The sequence below is a fragment of the Giraffa tippelskirchi genome, chromosome 10, assembly GCF_054371585.1.
Source record: "Giraffa tippelskirchi isolate mGirTip1 chromosome 10, T2T-mGirTip1v1.2.pri, whole genome shotgun sequence".
In the NCBI taxonomy this organism is placed as follows: domain Eukaryota; kingdom Metazoa; phylum Chordata; class Mammalia; order Artiodactyla; family Giraffidae; genus Giraffa; species Giraffa tippelskirchi.
In genome coordinates, this window is record NC_137284.1 from 67,875,955 (window position 1) to 67,901,980 (window position 26,026).

Below are 26,026 nucleotides of genomic sequence, written 5' to 3' on the forward strand. Positions count from 1 at the left end.
ATGTTAACTTGCCAAAGGCTACATAGCTTGTAAGGAGGGACCAGAAATAAGACCCAGGCTTCTTAACAGCAAAGCCTGAACCATTAACCAATATGCAATACACAGAGATGACTTCAAAATTAACTCTTGCAACCCGTATTGACTAAATAATTATACATTTGTTATGAAAATTAAAATTAAAGACTATCTTAGCCCTACTTTACAGGCTTGGCTTAGAAGCTTCTCTTTTTTGATAGATAACAGAAGAGATTAATTCTGATTCTCACTATCATAAAATTTAGTTTTGAAGACCTTTTAGACTAAAATGGAAATGGAAACTGAAATGGCCCAAGGGAAAAGCTTTTTTTATTTTTTTAAATAATTTTTATTAGAGTATAGCTGATTTACAATGTTGTATTACTTTCATGTGTACAGCAAAGTGAATCAGTTATAAATACACATATAGTAACTCTTTTTTTTCTGTGCTTTTCCCATATAGATCATTACAGAGTATTAAGTAGAGTTCCCTGTGCTATAAAGTAGGTCCTTATTAGTTTTCAATTTTGTAGTAGTGTGTATATTTCAAATTTCCAATTTACCCTCTCCCCCTAAAAAGCCTCTTTTCTTTTTTTTGAGAGGCATTTAGACCTTTATTAGGATAGAATTACATCATATTTGTAAGGTTCCCAAATGGTCATTCTACCCCCTCACACAGATTTTCCCTGGCTCCTCCTAGGTAGCAGTCACATCTCACCCCGAGTGTTCCCTTTTTGTCTAACTTTACTTCTAACAATGTCTTTTTTTTTTTTTTTAATAAATTTATTTATTTTAGTTGGGGGCTAATTACTTTACAATATTGTAATGGTTTTTGCCATACATTGACATGAATCAGCCATGGATTTACATGTGTTCCCCATCCTGAACCCCCCTCCGACCTCCCTCCCCATCCCATCCCTCTGGTCCAAAAAGCCTCTTTTCATAATGATTTTTTAAAAGATGTCTTCTTGAGAAAGGGCAGCCAAGGAAAATTAATGTGGTCTCAAAACAATAGCTTGGCATTTTTCCCGTTTTTCTATTTTTTGGTTCAGTTTGTAGAAATAAGGGCTTAGGCTTCCTCGATGGCTTAGCAGATAGAGAATCTACCTGCAACTCAGGAGACACAGGAGATGCTTGTTTGATCCCTGGGTCTAAAAGATCCCCTGGAGAAGGAAATGGCAACCTACTCCAGTATTCTTGCCTGAAAAATCCCATGGACAGGGAGCCTGGCAGGCTACAGTCCAAAGGGTTGTAAAGAGTTGGACGTGACTGAGCAACTAAGCACCTGTTCCTTGAATATGTGGTAGTAATTACCTATTAACTTTTCCTTGTCTAGAGCTTTCTAAGAGAGAAAACTTAGAATTAGTAATATATTTAGTGGCTATTTGTCTATTCAAGTTATTTTTTCATCTTTTACTAATTTTGTCACTACATTTGTATATTGTCCATTTAATGTGGTATTCGATGTACTGTTAATTATTCATAACTTAACTTGATAAGTTTCAATGTCTTCAGTTATTTCACCTCATTCTATATGTTGTTTGCATTCATGCTTTTTTATTGATGATCAATTTTTTTCAAATGTATGTCTGACCTACTGATCCTTAAAAAAAAAAACTTTCAGTTTTATAAATCATATTTCTGTCTTCCATTTCATTTAATGACTATTTTTATTATTTATTTTATTTTTTGCTGTTCTCTGTTTATTGTTAATCATTTTCTATCTTTATTTGTAGGCTTAGATACTTAATATTCTTTTTTTACACTCTAAACAATGCTTTCAAAACTATACATTTTTCTCTATTCACTGCTGTATAAGCTTTGAATTGTCTCCTAGAATGAGAAGTGCACATTCTACAATACTTCATTATGTTCTTTCAGCTCCACTTGCAGTTTGCTCAAACTCATGTCCCTTGAGTCAGTGATGCCATCCAACCATCTCGTCCTCTATTGTCCCCTTCTCCTCCTGCTTCATCTTTCCCAGCAGCAGAGTCTTTTCCAGTGAGTTGACTTTTCCCATCAGGTGGCCAAAGTATTGGAGCTTCAGCTTCAGCATAGGTCCTCCCAGTGAATATTCAGGGTTGATTTCCTTTAGAATTGACTGGTTTATTTTGTTCAAAATGTCACATATATAACCATAAATAATTTTTTTAAATATATGAAAATATTTACAGTGATTATGTAGAGTAGAAAATTAAAAATTTTCTAAATTTCTTTTAGAAATATTTTCTAAATTTTTCTAAATTTTCTTCTAAATTTTCTTCAGTTTATACACTACTTTAGCAAGTAGAAAAGAAACAATAAATGCTAACAAGTAATGTTTATAAAAATTGAAACCAAGGTAAAATCATCGTTCTCAAAAACAAATTTGTACCACAGATTGTCCTTTAAAATTTTTGTCAAGTATTTTCATATTTTAAGAATCAAATTTTATGTTTCCTACCTGAGTTTGTCCTAGAGCAGTGAATATTTTCATACCTGGTAGATATTTATAAGTGGAATATTAAACTTTATTATTTTCAGAAAAGTTGAGCCAAACCAAAAGTTGGCTCTTTTGGGAAGAGTTTTGAAAAAAAATTATGTTAAAAGAAAAAGAGTTCAAAAGTAATTCATATCTATCTGAAGTAATGCTATAAAGGACTGTGATTTCTGAGAAGGAAATAAATATGTAGAGGGGGAAGCAAACCATGAAAATACTGCCAGCCAAACTGCTTAATACAGACCCATGTAGCAGGAAGTGTCCTGGGAAGAGAGGATCTGGTCAAATGAAACAATTTCATATCAGCCATCAAGCCTTAACATTCAAATTAAATTACCCTTAGAGCTGAAGTAAATGACTTCTTTTCTTCATACTGGGCTTTAATCCTCTGACTAATAAAATAGGATTAAGGACTAAATAATCTTTAAGGTCCTATTCATCTTTCAGTTTCTACCTGTGATTTCATGTTTATTTAATTATGAAGAAATTCACTACCCAACATATATAAACCTACTTACCACCAAAATAATGCAAAATTATTTTATATGTAGATAAAAATAACTAAAGAGCAAAATCAAAGCTGTAAGATTATTAGAACACAATATGACCAAATATTTTAAGCTCAGTGTGGAAAGGCCCACTTAAAGAGGAGAAATGTCTACACACAATCACCAACAGTCTTATAAAAAATATTTGCAACACATGCACAAGACAAGGAGTTAATATTCCTAATATACACAATGATTAAAGAAATAGATTAAAGAATTAAAGATTAAAAAAGATTAAAGAAACCGTATAATATGTAAATATATAAATAATATGAACATAAAAGTCATAGAATCTTAGCCGGGAAATGCAAATGAAGACCAAATACAATACAATATCATATCCAGTAGATTTATAATAATTAAATTAAGAGCATTAAATACTGGCTAGGGTCTGTGGAAATGGATAGTGAACAGTTTTTAGAACCATTAATATAAAGTGGGCATAATATACTTGGCAAACACTTTAGAACATTAATTTTTTAAAAAATAAAAATATAATTTGAGGGACTTCCCTGGTGGTCCAGTTGTTAAGACTGTGAACTTCTAATGCAGGGGATGCAGGTTTGAACTCTGGTCTGGGAATTAAGAGACTACATGCTGCTATAGCATACACACACACACACACACACACACACACACATGCACACGCACACACACACACACACACACATACACATACATACACATATATAATTTGAACAATCACTTTCACTTCTAGGAATCTATTCTTCAGAAAGAGTGCTATTTATAGACAAAGTTATGTATAGAACACTGCAGCTGTAAGTATTATTTATAAACCAAGAAACCTGGAAGTAAAAACTAAAGATACACCAATATAAAATAATGCATCAATGTAACATGTTACAAGATGGCAATTTTTTAATGAAATACACATGAACGTACCTGAAAAAGTAGTACATGTTAGGAAAAACTGCAAGATAAAACCAAAAGGCATAGTCTTTTGGCATGTATTGCATATTTGTATGTATGTGTATGCATGTGTGCACATGAGTAGTTATATATTTATATCTATACATGCTTTAGTCTGGGTGTTTATAATGATGGTGATGATGAGGATGACTGATGGCAGCTGATATTTACTGGGTCCTTACCTTTTGCTAGGCACTATCCTAAGCAATTTACATGGATTCATTTAACTAATCCTCAGAACTATCCCATGAGTTAGAGTAGTATTCTCCCTTTTTAGAGACCACAAACACTTTGCCCAAATCACACAGTTAGGTGACAGAGCTGGAACTGATTTTAACAGTTGTTCTCCAGAACCCACATCTCGTAAACCTTTCAATAAACTTCTCTAAACAGGTTCGGCCTGAAAAAGACAGTGGACCACCGACATGGCCTGATACGTGGTCTTGTAGGCTCCCAAGGACCCTAGCCTCTCTTCTCTGAGTCATCCAGGAGCAGTTTGAGAGCTCCGGGACATTTTTTAAAGGCTCTAGCTTCTTTTCTTCTCCAGTAATATGTAGCTGAAATCTGTCTTTGATACCTCTGCTGAATAAGATGGAAGGTTAGTGATTTTAAAATTTTAAGGTCCTATTAGGTGAGAAATAGCTTTTGAAGAAAACACTGTCGCTGTATGATGAGAAGCTTTATGTTAGCACAAGAATATTGATTTAATTCTGAGGTTGGTGAGAATATTGATAATTGAGTTGAAAATGGTGAGAGAAAATGTTCTATATTTGCATACAGTTGTACAACAGTGGTGAGCTAGAGATGGACCTACTCCTGTGCTCATGATCAGTAGTCAAACAGTTGCATTAAGAATAGATAAAGGGCTTTTTTGCAACGGATTTGCCGCCAGGATATAGGTGTCGTGAAAACCACTGTTAAACCTAAGCCAAAATGGGAAAGAAGAAGACCCACATCAACATCGTTGTCATCGGGCACGTAGATTCAGGGAAGTCCACCACGACTGGCCATCTGATCTACAAATGTGGCGGGATCGACAAGAGAACAATTGAAAAGTTCGAGAAGGAGACTGTCAAGATGGGAAAGGGCTCCTTCAAATATGCCTGGGTCTTGGACAAACTGAAAGCTGAACGTGAGTGAGGTATCACCATTGATATGTCCCTGTGGAAATTTGAGACAAGCAAGTACTATGTTACCATCATTGATGCCCCAGGACACAGAGACTTCATCAAAAATGTGATTACGGGGACATCCCAGGCTGACTGTGCTGTCCTGATTGTTGCTGCTGGTGTTGGTGAAATTGAAGCCGGTATCTCCAAGAACGGGCAGACCTGTGAGCATGCCCTTCTAGCTTACACTCTGGGTGTGAAACAACTAATTGTTGGAGTTAACAAAATGGATTCCACTGAGCCACCCTACAGCCAGAAGAGATACGAGGAAATCGTTAAGGAAGTCAGCACCTACATTAAGAAAATTGGCCTCAACCCCGACACAGTAGCATTTGTGCCAATTTCTGGCTGGAATGGTGACAACATGCTGGAGCCAAGTGCTAATATGCCATGGTTCAAGGGATGGAAAGTCACCCGTAAGGACAGCAATGCCAGCGGAACCACCCTGCTTGTAGCTCTGGATTGCATCCTGCCACCAACTCGCCCAATTGACAAACCCTTGCGTTTGCCTCTCCAGGATGTCTATAAAATTGGTGGTATTGGTACTGTTCCTATGGGTTGTGTGGAGACTGGTGTTCTCAAACCTGGCATGGTGGTCACCTTTGCTCCAGTCGATGTAACAACTGAAGTAAAGTCTGTAGAAATGCACCAGGAAGCATTGAGTGAAGCCCTTCCTGGGGACAATGTGGGCTTCAATGTCAAGAACGCGTCTGTCAAAGATGTTCGTCGTGGCAATGTGGCTGGTGACAGCAAAAATGATCCACCCATGGAAGCTGCTGGCTTCACAGCTCAGGTGATTATTTTGAACCATCCAGGCCAAATCAGTGCTGGTTATGCACCTGTGCAGGATTGTCACACAGGTCACACTGCTTGCAAGTTTGCTGAGCTGAAGGAGAAGATTGATCGTCACTCTGGGAAAATGCTGGAAGATGGCCCTAAATTCTTGAAATCTGGTGACGCTGCCATCGTTGATATGGTTCCTGGCAAGCCCATGTGTGTCGAGAACTTCTCTGACTATCCTCCCCTGGGCCGTTTTGCTGTGCGTGACATGAGACAGACAATCGCTGTGGGTGTCATCAAAGCAGTGGACAAGAAGGCAGCTGGAGCTGGCAAGGTCACCAAGTCTGCCCAGAAAGCTCAGAAGGCTAAATGAATATTATCCCCAATACCTGCCACCCCAGTCTGTTTTTCTGGACCGTATGTTTTGTGTGTGGCAGTTTAAGTTATTAGTTTTTAAAATCAGTACTTTTTAATGAAAACAACTTGACCAAAAATCTGTCACAGAATTTGAGACCCATTAAAAAAAGTTTAATGAGAAAAAAAGAAAAGAATAGGTAAAGGCCCAGGACTAAACTGCTGCTTACATTTCTCTTTGTGAAAGTTTTGAGGAATGAAGTGAATATCAAAAACAAAATAAAATAAAATGATGCCATCATCAGGATCATGTGGAGATGATCCAGCATTACTTTAGAAAAACACAGCAATGATTTCCAAAGCTAATTCAAACCAGATGCAGTTTAAAACTCACGGAAAGTAGTTTTCCAGTGAGAAAAAAAAATCTCTTTCAGGGAATTTCAGGACAACTTTTAGAATCACTCAATTGTGCTGCATTTTTATATCATTCTGTACAGCAAATATGTTTCTAAAAAGTCTTCAAATCAATTATTTTGTCAGTTATACATAGGCATTGCTATTTACAGTTTATTTATTTCTATTTTCCTTCCAGTTTTATTGAGATGTAATTGACATACAGCACTGTGTAAGTTTAAGGTGTACAGCATAGTGATTTGACTTACATACATCATAAAATGATTGCACAACAAGTTTAGTGAACATTCATGATCTCATATAGATACAAAATAAATAAAAAAATTTTTCTTCTTGATGAGAACTCTTAGAATTTACTCTCTTATATAACATACAACAGGGTTAATTATATTTATCATGTTATACATTACATCCCTAGTAGTTATTTATCTTACAAATGGAATTTTGCTCCTTTTGACTAACTTCATTCAGTTCCCCTCCTCCTACCCCCTCACCATCTCTGGTAACCACATTTGAAAGGGAAAGAAGCCAACTAGTTATGCTGTCATATCGGAAAGACTGCTTGGCAGAAACCTCCCGAGTTTTCATCAGCGTCTCAACAGTCTCCTTCAGATTTTAGTACTCGTAACTTGAAATATTTAATTATCATGAACTTCTAAATGTCACTAATCTTCAATGTGTATTTTAGTGTAGAAAATTCTCCCTAAAACAAATGACTCACAATTTAAACCATATCCATACTAACCAATTTTAGGTTAGTAAAATCTTTTGAGGAAATTGTTCCCTGTACTGTCTTTTGGAAATTGTAAACAAACAAAAAATGAAACAAACAAACAAAACCCCTTTCTCTTTCTTTGCAAAGCTACTTGATTATAATAAATATTTATTATTTGACTGTTACATTTTGAAATTGCTCAATGAGAGGGAATGCAATTTTTACAGCCAGGAGCTGCCCCACATAAACTCAGAGAGGAAGAAATCTTGCCAGTGCTTAGTACAAATGTGGAAAAGCAGCCCACACCTGACAGTTGTTTTGGAAATGGGAGGCGTGTGTCAGGCCATGCTTCATCCTGAATGCGGCGACTGGCCTTTTGGACTGACATTATAAACTCTTTCAAATGTATCTAGCCATGCAGTGCTAAGAGCTTTACTCATTTCATAAATATTTCAGAATGCAATTATAGCAGAATGCTTTTTTAAACCTTACAAAGCCCGAGCTTAAAATTTTTAGAGGAAAAGTTTTTATAATAGAAGAATCTAAATCTTATACAAAAGTTGACATAAGAGCGTAGTGGACCTCTATATTCCTGTCACTCAGCAACAACAGTGTTGCCACTTTATCAATTTCATTTCCTCTAACCTGCCCTTGCTTTCCTCCTGGTGTACCTCAACGTAAATCCCAGACACTGTGTTGTTTCATTCATAAATATTTTACTATATCTCTAAATGAGAATGAGATGCTTTTATCTTTTTAACCTCTAATTACTAAGGAATATATACATTGTAATATTGCCCTGATTTAAATAATTAAATATTGCGCTACTTAACAAAGGCCATGAATGCAAGAGGTTAGTAATTAAAACCACTGGAAGGAACGTAGCTGAAAGGAAAGGAATTTTTCCCATTTTTCTGCCTTCTCTCTAAGTACTTACCATGCTGTTTCCTTCTTCCAGTTTCCTTGATTCATTAAGCAAAGTTTTCTGCATTTTTCTGCGTCATCATAAGCTTAGAAACTAAAAAAAAAGAAGGCCAACGTAAATGCAATATAAAGCATATAATTCTTAATTTTTTGAATGCTTTTGTAATGACAGGTTATAAGGGTGAATGATTTCAGGTTATAGCAACAAGTATTTTTCTGTACATTCTTAAACCAGACTGTAATAAAATAGTAAATAAGTAACCTAGGTTTTACAATTCATGTGAAACACTTCCTGTGTTAAACATTTTTCTTTCTGTCACACAAACTAAAAGAACACATAGGAAAAATGCAATGAGAACCACTATATTTATCTTCAATAATTCTCTCTGTGCTATTCTTTAGGCCCCTGAATTTCTTTAAAACACTACATAATTTTTATTAGAGTAGGTATAAATTTTATATATTGATATACCAACATTTTAAAAAACTCAGTCACATAGATGGATGAATGGATGCATGGATGGATGGATAGATAGGTATGTAAACAGATGGGTAGATTTTTAAAAATTTGTTGCTATTTTTATTTTTGTTTGCTTTGGGATTTGGGATCTCAAGTGCACAGAATTGAACTGATTATACTCCTTGGTTCCTGGCAAATTTTTATTGTCAACCAGTGCGTCTTCTCTCTTTTATGTTTTATTTCATGATTTTCCTCATTCATTTCTGCATCATCAACCCCCTCCAAACCCCACCAGGCTCCTACTCACATGCAGTTAAGGTACACGCCTTCCAATCCACATTCCATGGGGTCTGTGGTCATTTGCAATGTGAGCATTCATGAAATTTACTTTTGTTAATGTATGTATGCTCTTATTGGCACAACTGGCATCACATTCTGTTCCTTACTATTCTATTCAACTTCATAGTTATGAAATCTGCTTAGACTGCTATCTTTCCCATGCTGATCATTGCCTCAAGCATAAGGATTCCTCTCATGCATATTAATACACTGCGTGTTACTTATACCTAAAAGCAATTTACCTATTTTTCAACTCCTAGTGGGCCTTCAACTTTTTCCAGCACAATATACTTTGATAGGCATCACTGTACATGTCTCCTTGAGCATCTGTGAAGAACATCACTCGAGTCCACAACCAGGAGTGAACTTGAGGTCACAACAAATATGCCTACAATTTTCACTCAATACTGCCAGACTGCGCTCGAGATATTACATTGTGTTAGAACTGCCCGTCTCAATATTATATGAGATTATTTCCTCACATCCTTGCCAGCCTTTGACGTTATCTTTCTAATTTTTAACAACCTGATGGTGTAATAGCAGTGGAGTCATACCAATTTTAGAGGTTATGTGTGTGACCTCAGGGCTTCCTTGGTGGCTCAGCGATAAAGAATCTGCCTACAATACAGGAGCCTTGGGAGATGTGGGTTCAATCCCTGGGTTGGGAAGATGCCCTGGAGGAGGGCATGGCAACCCACTCCAGTATTCCTGCCTGGAGAATGCTATGGACAGAGGCGACTGAGCATGCAAACACATGTGGCCTCACATTCTCATTCCAGCCCCGCCCCCGCCCCCGCCCCCCCGCAGAGCAAACCCTATAAAACCGCCGCGACCTGGGTCCTTCCAGTCGGTCTGGGTTCAGTCCGACTCCCAGGTCAGCGAGATCCCGCGTCCACTCCCCGGAACACCGCCTGTCCGAGTCATGGCCCAGGGGCTGTACCACGAGGAGTTCGCCCGCGCGGGCAAGCGGGCGGGGCTGCAGGTCTGGAGAATCGAGAAACTGGAGCTGGTGCCGGTGCCCGAGAGCGCGTATGGCGATTTCTACGTCGGGGATGCCTACCTGGTGCTCCACACGACGCAGGCCAGACGGGGCTTCACCTACCGCCTGCACTTTTGGCTGGGTAAGGGGCGCCCGGCCGCGGAGCCGGGTCGGGGAGGGGCGAGGTCGCCCGGGGTTGAGAGTGGCGGGCTGGGGGAAGGCAGCGCTAGCTGGACCCACCTGGAGACCCGTCGCGCCGGTTGCGCCCCGGTGGGCGCCCCGCCCCCCAACTTTGGGGTTGGGCACCTACCACTCGAGAGTCCGCGCCTGCAAACGCGGCAGCGAACGCAGGTCGCGGCGAAGTGGGGGAGCAGTCTTACCTCTATCGCTTTGACCTTTGTCGAGTCCACCTTCCAGGTTTTGCAGCTGGTTCCTTTAGCTTCTTCCCCTTTCACCTTCCAGTCTCTAAACTCCCGCTTCCTCACAGGGCAGCTGCTAGCCGCGCGCCCTGGGGCTGGCCAAGTTAGGCTCACCTTCCGACAAGTTCAGTCCTGGTTTCCCTGTCAGCGAGGAGATGAAGTCAAACAAGTTTGTGGGCATTCGCAGCCGCCGCGAGAAGTCCTTTAAAAATATATATATATATATATATGTATTGCCTTGGACTCAGCTTAGCATTCTCTAGTAATTGCAACGATTAAGTAAGTTCTTGGCTGCTTTAAAAATCACATTCCAAGCCTGCACCGCGCTGCTTGCAGCTTTGGTGAACAGAAATTCCTCTTGATTAGGATGCTGGTGGCCTTGTCAATACAAAGTAAATAACTTTCTATGGCAGATTTTGTATTTAGATGAGTCGCTTTATAATGACTATTTTTATATTTATTACTTATGTGTTTGAACAAGGACACAGTTTGGAACAAAACAGCTCCTTCATCGGTAGTAATTATTTTGGGCTTCACTCGCGCCGGGCTCTTGGGACACTGGGCCTTGTGTGTTCTACTTTTTCCACCTTCTACTTTTACTCGTAAACACCCTGAATGTCTAACCTCTCCCTGTGAGATCCTGTGCCAGTGGGCACACCCCGTCTAACAACACACCGATTATCTGAGCCTTATTGCTTTCGTTGAGAATCAGCTTGCCTCCCCTAGAGTGCGTTTATTTTTAGTTTTATTGGTTATGGGGAAAACACACAAAACCACACACATACACATTTTGAAGTCCCTGAAAGTCATTTTTCCTTCCTAACGTTTGAAGATTTTGAGAGGCAAGATGGTAAAGAACATTGAGAAGTGATATTCTCAATATTAGCCACCACCTGGAGCAAACACTCCAAATGAGAAATCCATACAGGGAGACAGGACTGTTTCATTATAACATTTATTTGATACTAAAACTTTGTGGCTGCTTGAGGAGGCTGAGGCTGAGATCCAAACTCTTTGTGGTTTTCTAGTGTAATGTCACTATTTCTTGTATCACAGACAGTGATCTGTTTATGTTTTATACCAAGAATCACCCCACTGAAATCTTAATGTATAACTTATGTTCATGAATGAATGATGCCACAAAGAATAGTAATGCCTTCACCTTGGTCCTTCTGTTCAGAACTTAGTTCTGCAATGAGTAAAAGTGTCTGAAATGCCACATTTGTCCTTTTGGTGAACTAAAATGAGAAAGTCATATCTTGCTGTAGACAATAGTTAAATTTGACTTTGTCAGAGGAACTCAAGCGAGCTTTAAACGCTATTGTTTTGTTTTGGTTTTTGGCCACCCAGTGTAGCTTGTGGGGCCTTAGTTCCCCAGCCAGGGATTGAACCTGGGGCCATAGCAGTCAAAGCACCAAGTCCTAACCACTGGACTGTCATGGGAGCCCCACAATTCTTTTAATTCCATAGGTAAACCCTACAAAACACAATGCTTAAAGAGCTTATCTGGGTGAGAAAGAACCTATACAATTGTTTTAATTCTGTAACTTTCTTATCTAGGTAAGTTCTTTAGGCACTGTGTTTCATAGGGATAACAGATTCAAGTTAACTCAAGCATTTAGTGTTCATCAGTTTCAAAAAATATAATAGAAATGCTTTGGGCAAACATTTTATGATCTTAAAGATCTATAAAAACTGAACTTAATAGTGCGTTAATTAATAGGTTAATTCAGTAACTTTCAACGTGTCCAGCGCTGTGTAAGGCATTTTTGCATACGAATAACTTAAGAAACTTCCCTGAAAGTTTACAATCTCAATGATGGCAGTGAAACAAAAATGATAGAACACAGGTAAAATGTGATGAGCACCAGCAAAGAGACACAAAGTGTCTGTGGTCACTGGGAAGCAGAAAAGCCTTGATGGAAAAAAAGGAAAATGAGGGGAGTTGGGAGGGATTGTGTGATAGAAACTCGTGGGAAATATGGAAAGTTTAGAGCACAGTAGCCAGCAGGACCTGTAGATATAATTAGACCTAAATTTGGGCTTCCCAAGTGTCACAGTGGTTAAAGAACCCTTGTCAACGCAGTAGACACAGGAGATGGGGATTCGATCTCTGGGTTGGGGAGATCCCCTGGAGGAGGAAATGACAGCCCACTCCAGTCTTCTTGCCTGGGAAATCCCCTGGGCAGAGGAGCCTGACAGGCTACTGTCCATGGAGTAACAGAGTCAGATACGACTGAGCACAAGCACGCCATTAGACCTAAATTTGGGTGAATTCATGAGGTTTATTCAGAAAAACAGGTTGAGAGAAAGTTCCAAGGAGAGCTGAAAGTTCAAGGAAAGAGTAAGTCTGACTAAAGGAAGTCACTTGAGAGGAAGATGAAAGAGAATGGAGTTAAAATCAGCCTGGAATGAGAGGGGGCATAGCTTACAAATGAAGAAACAGGTCAGCCGAAAGGAAGAAAAGGGAAACAGGAAGAAGTGGGACCCAAAACAGGAGAACAGGAAGAGTTACCTTCCCTGGTCTCTCCCTCAGTATCTTTCCATAATACCCTTGCATATCTCACATCTTTTTATTTGATTTTTGTTGTTTTATTTCCTTTACAAAGTAAGCATTTGTTGCATGTAATTTAGAAGTTGTTGCATTGGTTCTTCCTGAAAAAAACATTTCAGTTTTGTACCTAGCAGTTTAAATGCATCTACCAACTAGTCTGTGCTGGGCTCTATTTCAAGGCACTGTGAATGCAAAAAACTGGGTGACAGTATACAACATACAGGACAAAGAACTTATACACAGGCTGGGGAGGATGCTGAGAAACTGGAGTTTTATACATTGCTTGTGGTGGAGGTGGAATGTAAAACGCACAACTATTATGGAAAAGACTTGGGCAGTTTCTTATAAAACTGAACATGCAACTACCATGTGATCCAGTAGTTGTATTCATGGGCATTTAATCCAGACAAATTTCATATTCATGCAAAAAGCAGTATATTAATGTCATAGCAGCTTTATTTGAATAGACAAAAACTTCAGTCAGCCCAGATAGCTTTCAACAGGTTACTGATTAAACAAGTGGAACATCTATACCAAGGACTACTACTGAACAACAAAAAGGAACAAACTTTTTTTAAAAATTAATTTTTATTAGAGTATAGTTGCTTTACAATGTTATGTTAGTTTCTACTGTACAGCAAAGTGAATCAACTATACATACACACACATATATATGTGTGTATATATATATATATATATATATATATATATATATATACACATACTCTTTTTTTTTTTTTAATTTCTTTCTCATTTAAGTCACCACCAAGCACTGAGGGGAGTTCCCTGAGCTGTCCAGTATGTTCTCATTAGTAATCTATTATATACATAGTGTCAATAGTGTATATATATCAATCCCAATCTCTCAATTCATCCCACTCTCCTTCCCCACTTGGTGTCCATACATTTGCTCTCTATGGCTATATCTCTATTTCTGTTTTGCAAATAAGATCATCTATACCATTTTTCTAGCTTCCACATATATGCACTAACATATGATATTTGTTTTTCTCTTTCTGACATCACTCTGTATGAGAGCCCCAAACTCCAGATAAACACAAGCCAGATGAATCCCTTAGGAAATTATGCTTAATGGGAAGAAGAAAAACATTGCCAGAAGGTCTCATCTATATGATTCTACTCATATAACATTTTTAAAATCTAGATTCATTGTTACCAGAGGTTAAGGATGAGGTGAGGAAGGAATGATTCAAGTGGGAGGTGGGTGTAGTTTTAAAAAGGCACTATAAGGGATTTTTTGGTGATAGAACTAGACAGTGTCTTGACTATGATGGTGGGTATGAAATATGAAAAGTGTAAGTGGATTGTATCAGTGTCAATATTCTGGTTGTGGCAGTCTGTGCTGTCCTGTACTTACATACTTCTACTATATGTATACTGAATTAGTGGAGAAGGCAGTGGCAACCCACTCCAGTACTCTTGCCTGGACAATCCTATGGACGGAGGAGCCTGGTAGGCTGCAGTCCATGGGATCGTAAAGAGTCGGACACGACTGAGCGACTTCACTTTCACTTTTCACTTTCGTGCATTGGAGAAGAAAATGGCAGCCCACTCCAGTGTTCTTGCCTGGAGAATCCCACGGACGGGGGAGCCTGGTGGGCTGCCGTCTATGGGGTCGCACAGAGTCGGACACGACTGAAGCGACTTAGCAGCAGCAGCAGCAGCAGCAGCAGTATAGTAAGCTATACATACTAAAGTTTTACAAAATGTTCCGTTGGAGGAAACTTGGTCTGTTGATCCATCTGTCTATTCTTCAACCAATACCACACTATCTTAATTAATTATTGTGCCTGTATAAGAAATCTTAATATCAGATAGAGTTAGTTTTCTTACCTTATTTTTCTTTGTCAGGATTGTTTTAGCTATTCCAGGGACCGTGACTTTTCACATTAATTTTATAACAAACTCATGTAATCTGTAAAAAACCTTGATATGATTTTGACAGGAATAGCATTAAGTCTATAGATCAATTTGGGGAAAATTGACATATTTATTATATTACAAGACTTACAATTCATGAACACTGTCTTTACTAAGGTCTTTGATTTTTTTTCATCATTTTGTAATTGTTAGCATGTAGATCATGTACTTGTTTTGTTAAACGTATTCCTGAGTATTTCAGTTTCTTTGAAGTGACTGAAAACGGTGTGCTTTCAATTTCAATTTCTTCATGTTCATTATTTCTATGGAAAAATGAGACTGCTTTTGTTATTGATTAATATTTATCATGCTATCTTGCTGAATGCATTTATTCTTAAGGGTTTGTTTTATTCTTAGAATTTTCTATGCATATCATCCTGTCATTTCTAAATAGACACATTGTTTTATTCCTTTACAATCTGTATGTTTTTTATTTCTTTTTCCTACCTTTCTGCAATAGTTAGAACTTCCCGTGTTATGTTCAGTAAGAGTACTTGCCTTGTTCTCCATCTTTGGGGGAAAGGATTACGTCCTTGATCATTAAAAATTATGTTTTTTGAAGATGCTATTTATTAAGTTGAGGATTTTCCCCTGTATTCCAGACTTGCAAAGAGCTTTTATCATGAATGGATATTCCATTAACCTAGTCATTAAACCTCTCTTTTTATTATGTTTCATATATAAAATCATCACATCCTCAAAACAATTTCAGGAAGTTTACAGCATATGGCTTCCCGGGATGCTCAGTGGTAAAGAATCTGCCTGCAGTGTAAGAGACGCAGATTAGATCCCTAGGTTAGGAAGATCCCCTGGAGAAGGAATTGGCAACTCACTCCAGTATTCTTGCCTGGAAAATCCCATGGACAGAGGAGCTTGGCGAGCTACAGTCCATGGGTGTTACAAAAAAGTCATACACGACTTGGAGACTAAACAAACATACAGCATATACACAAATAAAATATAACACAATATAATGTAAATAACATAACATAAAACAATATAACATGAAAGGCATTGGGAAAATTAGCACAGGAAAAATAAATGAAGTCATAAGAACTCAGAACCCTCATGAGTTTTTGAACACTTATGAGAATTTCATCATGTTATAACTGAATTTGATTCTAGTTTTTATATTCAAAGGCTAGTATTGGCTTCATTAAGACCTTTCAGCCTTTTTAGAAGACTCTGGTTTACTCATACTGACATTCTTCGGCCTAGCACAGTACATAAATATCAACAAATTATAGGGTAATTTAATTAACTTACTTCCAGTTCATTGATTAATCACATACCTGTCCATTTGTATCTACCTCAAGAAATTCAGGTTTCAACTTGTTCTCAAGTAAGAATATGTGTATCAGATGCATCATCTTCAACACCTTTCGTATTAAGGTTGATTTAAGTTTCCCTCCTAAGGCCTCCATGGAGGATCTACATCTTTGCCTTCATTGGTAATCTAATTTATGGTTGGGGAAGTGGACAGAAGAATGACACTCGAGCCCTTTCAGGCTGCAAAATTGCATGTGTTTTTTATGTATGTTAAATAATTTCCTTTGACCACAGCGAGCTCATAAAATTGATATCTAGCTACTGATTTTTTTTTCTTCCTGAGAAGATAGTACACTGGTCCTCTTTGAAAATAAGAGAGGAGTTATAAATAAATCCAATTATTTTTCTAATATACCTGACTGACTTCCTTTCTTCAACTTTAATGAATACTCCTAGTTGGGGTTCCAGGTGAACTCTAGTATTGTTACAGCCTCTAAACATTTATATGTCAGTTATCCAGGGAGGAAAATTACATTCCCCAGTCACCTCCAAATTTTACTGCTAGTGAGAGTCTGAGTATAAAAAATGCCTGCTAGTATTGTAGTTTCTAAGATCTGTACCTCAGAGTCACAGAAACCTGTCTTAGAAACCTGGGTTGTGTCTACCAAAGGTCAACTTTATGACCTCAAGGAAGTTACTTTTTCTCTCTAAGCCTCCATGTCCTCTGCTGTAACATGGTAGAAAATGATTTCTGCTATGTTGGGTCATTTGAAGATTAAAGCAGATCATTAATGTAAAACACTGGCCCATAGCAAGGGTGCTTATAAACATATATTAGCTACTATTATATCTAGAATCGATGGTTTTCACACAGGTTAGATATAGTAAAAGTTTTAAAATGTCTTATAAATTTTGAGGTCCTCTCAGGACTGTCCTGGTTCTGATCTTTGTGTACATTGAGGACACTGGGTCTTAAGAATTGGTGTTTTGACCTCAGTGAGGTTGCCTGGATCAGATCTGTATTAGAATTATGAAAATTAAATGTGTGTTATATGTTAAATTCCCAGGATAATACTGCATATGTTAACATTCAAAAGATGTGAGCATGCTGGTTCTTTTATTCTCCCTTTTTTCCTTCAGTAAGATAGTGAAATGGGGACACTGAGACTCACACATAGGGGAAAGCTTAGGATATGAGGGAAATTATCAGCTCTGTAGTCCTAGAAGCGATCTTTATGTTTATCTTGAGAACACAGTGTCTGGACTTAAAAAAAAAAAAGTATTGGCATATCCCAACAATCTGTAGTGTTCTAGGATTTTATCGCTTAGGAGTGAATATGATTTGAACTTAATACATTTTTGTTGTTGTTCAGTTGCTAAGTTGTATTTGACTCTTTTGTGACCCCATGGACTCTAGCCCATCAGGCCTTCTGTCCATGGGATTTTCCAGGCAAGAATACTGGAGTGGGTTGCCATTTCCTTCTCCAGAGGATCTTCCTGACCCAGGGATCGAACCCACATCTCCTGCCTTGGCAGATGGATTCTTTACCACTGAGCCACCAGGGAAGCCCCAATTTTACAGTTGTCAAATTCAGAACCAGACAGATCCATCTCTTGATCTTAAACATGGTAATAAAGTAAATTGTTTGAGAAAATTGGATTCTAAAGATTACATGTGGAGAATTTTGAAGTGTGACCATATTCCATTGGAGTTCAGAGAAACCCAACTGAAAGAATTATGGACTGACTGACAGCTGTGGGTTGAGCGTTTTGAAAGGGCTATCTTATCTTGAAAATTATGACTTTGGAGGAACTAAGGTGCTTGGCAGTGGAAAGAATCAGAACATGTGAAATTCCTTAAAAACTTATTGACTTAATTATGCCTATGTTACACATACTTATAAAAAAAAACCCTTTATACTTAAAAACATAGGAATAAGGTCAAGTTACATTCATTTTCCCATTCTCAAATTGTTGTTTAGTTCTGGCCTATGATGTTTGTATTCCTTACAAATATTCATATATTGACATGTTGGAAACCTGGAGATTAATGCTGAGAAAGGCTAAGACAATTGAAAAATGTTTTGATAGCCTGATCTTATCAACTGTACCAAATGAATCTGAATCCTACTGGAATATATTGTTATGTCATCCTGAACATATTTGGACAGTGATGGTTCTTTTAAAGTTTAAAAAAAAAAGAACTGGAAAGCAGGTACAGAGCAATTCTTGTAGTTATTAGCAAAATAGCGTTTTATATTGCATCATTTCTGCTGAAAGATTGTTCTGTTGAAGATGAACAATTTGCACATAAATTTATGGTACTGGTATATAATTCAAAGACAGTTTCTGAGTTTTTTCTTATCAGACATTCTGCCTTAATCCTGTTTCTCAGTTGACAAATGCTGCTGCTGCTGCTGCTGCTAAGTCGCTTCAGTCGTGTCCGACTCTGTGCGACCCCATGGACGGCAGTCCACCAGGCTCCCCCGTCCCCGGGATTCTCCCGGCAAGAACACTGGAGTGGGTTGCCATTTCCTTCTCCAATGCATGAAAGTGAAAAGTGAAAGGGAAGTCGCTCAGTCGTGTCCGACCCTTAGCGACCCCATGGACTACAGCCTACCAGGCTCCTCCTTCCATGGGATTTTCCAGGCGAGAGTACTGGAGTGGGGCGCCATTGCCTTCTTCGGTTGACAAATGAGACACTGTCATTTGCTCTTTCAGGAAATGAGTGCACTCAGGATGAAAGCACAGCAGCTGCCATCTTTACTGTTCAGCTGGATGACTATTTGGGTGGCAGACCTGTGCAGAACAGAGAACTTCAAGGCTATGAGTCTACAGATTTTGTTGGCTACTTTAGAGGAGGTCTGAAATACAAGGTAAGCAGCTCCCTGAAATTGTTTTATGACCCCCTTTCTCTTCCTATCCATCCACACCTCATGTCTTGATAGAATAAGAATTCATTGAGGGCAGGCTTTTTATTTTAATTGCTTTGCAATATTGTGTTGGCTTCTGCCATACAACAGTGTGAATCAGTCATAAGTATACACATGTCCTCTCCCTCTTAAACCTCCCCTCCATGCCCCTGCCGCCTCATGCCACCCCTCTAGGTTATCACAGAGCACCGGCTTGAGCTCCCTGTGCCTATACAGCAGCTTCCCACTGGCTGACTGTTTTACACATGGTGGTATATGTCAGTGCTACTTATACAGAATGAAGTAATTCAGAAAGAGGGCAGGGTATTTTGTTCTCATTTTAATCTATTTTGTTCACTGATATATCCCCAGGACTCTCTAGATGCATAATAGGTGCTTGACAAATGTTTGTGGAATATATGGTATAATGTGTGACATATTCGGACTTAATCTCATTTGGCAGGTTAATTTTTAATGCAGTTAAGTAAATATAGGAAACATGGGCATTAATAGTGTTTATTTTTGCTATTCTAAAGAATTGCTGAATTTGCTACAAATAACCCATGACTCAGGAATTTCAGTTGTTCTGGAACATATGAATCCAGTATTTATAACAATTATAACTTCAGTTAATATATAGAACTATACATACATTTCCCAAATAGCTTAGTTAGATCTTAGAAATGTTACAAATGAAACCACTGAACTGAACATATGTGTGGTTCAGCCTTGCAAACTCCTACACATACACTGGCATACACACACACACACACACAGACACACACACTCACAGAGTTTATGTGTTTTGGCCTGAAACTCATCATCAAATGACTTTACTTTGGAAATAAACAAGTAAAATATCAGATAATTAACTATCTCTGTACTTTTAAGGCAACTTTCAATAAAGGATAGCTTTTTCTGGAATTCTCTCAGTGACCCTTGCAGATTGTCCATCCTTCATTATTCCGCGACCCCCTGAGAATGTTCAGTTAAAGTGTGAGGAATACCTTCCCTACAAACACCCCAGAAACAATCTTTTTTAAAATCAAACGTGCTTCAGCAAGTATTCTCTGAGACCCTACCACCTCACCCCTCCAGTATATTAACCCTGTGGAGACCTAAAACCTCAGAAGTAAACTACTAAACTAGAATTCTGACTGTAGTCTAGAACCTATTAAATATGAAACTATTGCCTTTTATTTATTTAATTCACATGAGTTACTTTTATGTCACCATGATCCTGAAATATCCTGTATATCAGTGAACCCAAGATTTAGAGTAAGCTGGGGCTTGTATTACTAAATGCATGTACTGTACCATCATCCTGGTTATGAACCCAATTCTGTCACATGTAGCTTGTTTGCCTCAGGGAAACAAGTTTTCTGTGCTCAGTTTCCTCAAATGTGCAACAGGGTAACAACAGTGTTCTTGTGTATGTGTCATAAGGATTAGATTAAATGATAAAAATGTGTATGTTATAGTGCATATGCAATCATTTGAGACTTACGCTATTATTAATTCTTCTGGCTATTAGTGGGTCTTTTGAAATCAAATTTCTGGAAATATACTTAAAAGTGGACATGATAAAAGTAATTTTATAGTTATTGCATAATTGTCTTCTAATTGTCAACATTAAAACCACCGCAAATCAGCATTTTTTAGAAAGAGGATATTTGCACATGGAGGTCAGATTCATCAGCAAAAAAATCAGTTTACTATCTTACCATTAGTGACGTTAATCAGATGGTAACATGTGTAGTTGCAGCTAGACTTGATAGGAGATGTGGAAATAGAGATCATTTTACCACCCAGAACAGCAAAGATTATTATGTTATACTTAATTTCATGCTTTTAGGGATGTACTAAGCACTTTGCATGTGTTATCTCATTTAATTGAAAAAAACAGCCCTGTAGTGCAGTTTCTATCATTATCATCCTGTTAAGATAAGTAAATGGAAGCTTAGAGAGCCTAATTTGTGAAGGTCTCATAGGTGCTATATGACTGAATTGGGTGACCGACTCCAGTGCCTAAGCTAGTAACCATGATGTTATGATGCTTTCAATATAATTAAATGGTTCAAATGTCTGGATGAATTTTTTATTTAAGAATACTTTTTGAAAAGGATATTTTGTCTATTTGAAATGAGTAAAACTTGGCAAAGTCTACCATTACCAAGTCAGCAATGGTCACATTTAGTTGCCATATGCAGTATAAAGATGTAGCTAGGAAACGTTGAGACCATCTTCCCATGTCCCATGTCATTTAATTGAGTTGTGGTTTTTTTCTCTGTGAGGTTTTATAGGGAATTGGGGAGGAGTTATAGAGGATTAATTACTTACTATTGCTTCCTAATGTTATATCTCTGGCTAAGCCCCTTTCCCAGCTTGAACAAGACCCAGCCCCAACTGTGAGTGTAAGTAACAACAATTAGACATCTGTCAGCCAGTAAAACTGACAGTAAAACTGTCTTTATGGTGCCCTTGGTTTAAAAGATCATCTGCCTTGCTTTCATTCTGTAAAGTAGGTAGAAGGAGACTGGGAGTTTCTAGGGTTCATTCAAGCAATGTTCACAGAAGAATTACTTACTTTCTGATATGGATATATATGAAACTTAAGTTTTTTGTTCAATTTTGGCATCAAATATTAGAGACAAAATTAATTTTTAAGATACCATTAAATGTTCACAGACTATATATATATCACTCTGATAGTTCACCGTATGAAATTATCCTAATAGTATATATTTATTTTCAGCCTAAGTCAACTCTGTATTTTGTAACTTTTTTTCAGAACACAGTGTTCTTACACTATTTTTTGTTATCAGATCACAGTATAGTTCTTATTTTAAAAAATTAAAATGGCCAAGCATAGTAATATGTAGATGAAAAACTTTATTTCTATTGTATAATACTCTGTGCTGTCAAGAAATATGGCAATCCTTTTAAAATTATGAACTGGGAAATTATTATGTATTTGTAAAAGCTTGTGGTTGTAGTTATCCTGAAGTCAACATTTAAGCCCATACTAATAAAACCCTTACATTCATGAGGGACTTTTGGAAAAGTGGAGAATTCCAAAAGTCATTGGAAATATAAAGAATGTGCTATTAATTATGTATGAAGCTTGACTTCTTTCTTTGGATTTATTGTATATGTTGATGTAACAAACTTGAAATTTGGATTATTTAATAGACTTCAATTTTTTAAGATTTTGTTTTGATGTGGACCATTTATTTTTAAAGGCTTTATTGAATTTGTTACAATATTGTTTCTGTTTTATGTTTTTGGTTGTTTCACCTGAGGATGTGGGATCTTAGCTCTCCAACCTGAGATCGAACTCACACCCCTGCATTGGAAGGCAGAGTCTTAACCACTGGACTCTGGGGAAGTCCCACATAGACATTTTATACTGCTAATTTTCTTTCCATATTATCATGGGGGGATTTATCAATAAATAACAGATTTATTTCCACTGCACCTTTATTTTGCACATTACCTCATAGTTAATTATGGAAATAAATAAATATTATTGTCCCTAACATTTTAATTCAGGCAAAGAATGAAAAGCTTAAAAAAACTGAAGGCTAATTTCAAATGATGCAAGAAGACGTGCTTGATACAGTTGATCTTTTTTCATCCCCATTTCTTAGTTCAATGTGGTTGGACTTTGAATTTTCTCTTTGTTTTGGTGGGGATATGCAATAAATTTAAACTGTAGATACTTAGGCCTGGCATGTTTTATAAACTCTTTTTACCTAAATAAATAGATAAATAAGACAGGTGATCATTTAATGTAAAATCAAGGACTAAGATTAGAAGCAGCCCATACCTGGCAAGCACTCAGGTCCCTCCTCTGTCTTGAAGCTGTGACCGTGGGAATTTCACGCTGCCTGGTTCCCGGGCCCTCTTCGCGTATGCTTGTGACCTCTGACTCTCTAACCTCCTGTCACCTTTTCCTCTGAAATCCTTATCTGCCTTCTCATTCAGTCCTTTGAGAATTATTAGTTCCCAAAGGAAAAGAATAACAGCTCTTTTCTGTTAATGTAGCAGGTTTTATATACTGAGGGTTTTCAGTAAATATTTGCAGTATTAACTGGAATCGTTAAAATAGGAAGGACGAAGAGCCTGAAACAAAACAATTACCTGTTGATTTGCCTGTTGGAAATTCTCTTCTGCATATTTAATTTTTCACACGCACTTAGCTGGCTGTTTTCTCTTGGCCTACCAAGCAGTTTGGCACCAACACATGCGGTTTTCTAAGCTGCCGTGTCAAAGCCTCATCTGTTTTGTTTTGTTTTCTTTCTCTCACTGATCAGGCTGGAGGTGTGGCGTCTGGATTCAATCATGTGCTTACAAATGACTTGACCGCTCAGAGGCTCCTGCATGTGAAAGGTCGGCGAGTCGTCAGGGCCACGGAAGTTCCCCTAAGCTGGAACAGTTTCAACAAGGGTGACTGCTTCATCGTTGACCTTGGCGCTGTAAGTTTTATGCTTACCTGGAGATGTCTAGAGGAAGGTAAATTGTCTTCAGATCAAATCAGATGTATGTGTTGTGGAAGATAATCACTTTTTCTACACATTAGAAAGTGGTCATGGCTACGTGAGATGCAGTCATATCATATGACTAATTGGCAAGTATTTAAATGGCACATAAAACTTCAAAAGTTTTTATTTCTTTTGATAAAGTTAATTAGAATGGAGTAATGATTTAGTTCTTCCTACCATAGAACAGAAATTGAATAATTCTTAATATATTTCCCCTTCTTCTTGAACAGAGCTTCCTCTAATTATTTTTGTCCCTAAATGTGTGTGGGAAAACATTGCTTGAGGGGGAAATTGATTCCCCCAGGAAGCAAAGATTTTAGAATTTAACATGGACATAGGATGAGGGTAAATAGCCTGCCTGAAGAGTGTAGGGAAAGTATTTCAACAAATATTAATATATCCCATATAGCCACACACATGATACTATTTGATACTTATTAATTCTCTCAGAATTGTTAGAAGAAAAGGCACAAGTACAAATGTCAAGTATTATCTCAGTGGGATGGGCAATATCTGACTTAAGTCTTTAAGACTGTATAAGGTTTCAAAAGTAGAAGGAAAAAAAAGTAGAAATAAAGGGTATTTCCTGCTATGGGAAACCATGTGCAGAGGCAGGGTTGCCATTTTCTTCTCCGGGGGATTGTCCCAAACCAGGGATCAAACCCATGTCTCCTGCATTGCATGTGGATTCTCTACCACTGAGCCACCAGGGAACAGTGATTCCTATCTAAGTATTTTGTTTTACTGCCTCTTCTTAGGCAGTATTTTGGGGAAGGGCATCAATCAGAGGCCAAAAGAGTTTATTTCATGTATATAGAGAGAAGTGATACTAAGGAATTTAAAAATGAAACCTCACAAAACTGAGTGTGAGCAGTATTAAGCTGGCAGGAGCACAGAAATTAAATATGCTAAGGTTATAAATGGTTTGGAAAATGACCCAAATTGTAAACTTCATTGAGTTCTCTAAGTTAGGGTCACCTCTACTTTTATTACTGCTAGTATATAATCCAACTATCTTAGATTATACTAGCTGTGTGCATAGTTGAGATTATGCTACTAATGCCCAAAGTACCCAGTGTCACACTTAGACATCCACATGCAAAATGGCAGTATTGTTGCCCTGTATTTCACAGTGAACTTCATGGAAATGTCCTTTTCAACTTTAGATGCTATCCTGTTGCCCTAAGCAGACTTAAGTCCTAACCTTCATATCTAGGCAGAAAGCAGATACTATTCTCTCTCCACTCACCAGCAAGCAAAACCATGACATATAAATAGATTATCAGGTGTATTAAGCTGTTGGTAAAGCGTCTGCCTGCAACGTGGGAAACCTGGGTTCGATCCCTGGGTTGGGAAGATCCTCTGGAGAGGAAATGGCAACCCACTCCAGTACCCTTGCCTGGAAAATCCTGTGGACGGAGGAGCCTGGTATGCTACAGCCCATGGGGTCACAAAGAGTTGGACATGACTGAATGACTTCACTTTCATTAAGCTGTGCAGTTCCAAAGATAGTCACAGCACTCAGAATCTCTCACAGCTAATGTACAATAATTAATTTTCTCTCTTAACTACTTATATTTTATAGCCCTTTATCCTTTTATAATTTATGAAGTATTTTTATATATAAGTTGATATGGTTCATGGAAAAAGTAAACCTCAGTTTTCATCAAGTTGAATATAATCTCAGGTTCTCCTCTATAAATTTGGGTATTTTGATTAGATGTGCTCTGGGGTCCATAAACACTTTCCACTGATAATGTAATTCATCATTGCCATTACTTGAAAATATTTCTTTCCTAAAAAAATATTTTATATATAATGTATTTGCTTTACAAGTGCAATAATCTCTTTATCATGAATAGTGTCCAACTGAACTTTCCAACTCTCTACTCTTTGATGTTGAGCAAGTCATTAACCTCTTTGAGCCGTAACTTCCTTGTTTTTTTTTTTTTCATCTTGACTGTGGTTTCTAGTGACATACTGATCTCAGCTGATGGTGATTCAGTCCCGTCTGACACACAGTCATATCTGGAAATGGCAGTTACCATCCCAGTTTCAAGGAAAAACCACCTTAGAAGATGTGAGCAAGTCACTTGCATTAAAGCAGGTTGAGCAGCGATCTGGGATGGGACCTGAATTTTTCTATTCATAGTTTACATCCTTTACATTCTACGAAGTGAACTTGGTAGTATAGAAGATGATGTGGCTCTATAACAGAGTATCTTGCAACAGTTTCAGAATCTGCTTAATTCAGAATAGATTATGTCTAATCTGGCTTAGA

The 26,026-nt window shown here is 37.8% G+C and overlaps 1 protein-coding gene and 1 pseudogene across 2 annotated transcripts in view; both read left to right on the forward strand.

The window, feature by feature from the left end:
* Positions 1-4,875: 4,875 nt before the first annotated feature.
* Positions 4,876-6,319, forward strand: LOC145523137 (elongation factor 1-alpha 1 pseudogene; annotated as a pseudogene). Its single transcript, XR_014066373.1, has one exon. The product of XR_014066373.1 is annotated as an elongation factor 1-alpha 1 pseudogene (transcript).
* Positions 6,320-9,972: 3,653 nt separating this feature from the next.
* Positions 9,973-26,026, forward strand: part of SCIN (scinderin) — an 89,618-nt gene continuing 73,564 nt past the window's right edge. The window contains exons 1-3 of the mRNA XM_081535383.1: positions 9,973-10,248; positions 19,011-19,165; positions 23,518-23,679. Of these exons, the coding sequence (XP_081391509.1) occupies positions 10,050-10,248; positions 19,011-19,165; positions 23,518-23,679 (516 nt within the window). The 5' untranslated portion in view covers positions 9,973-10,049. The remainder of the gene's footprint in view (positions 10,249-19,010; positions 19,166-23,517; positions 23,680-26,026) is intronic.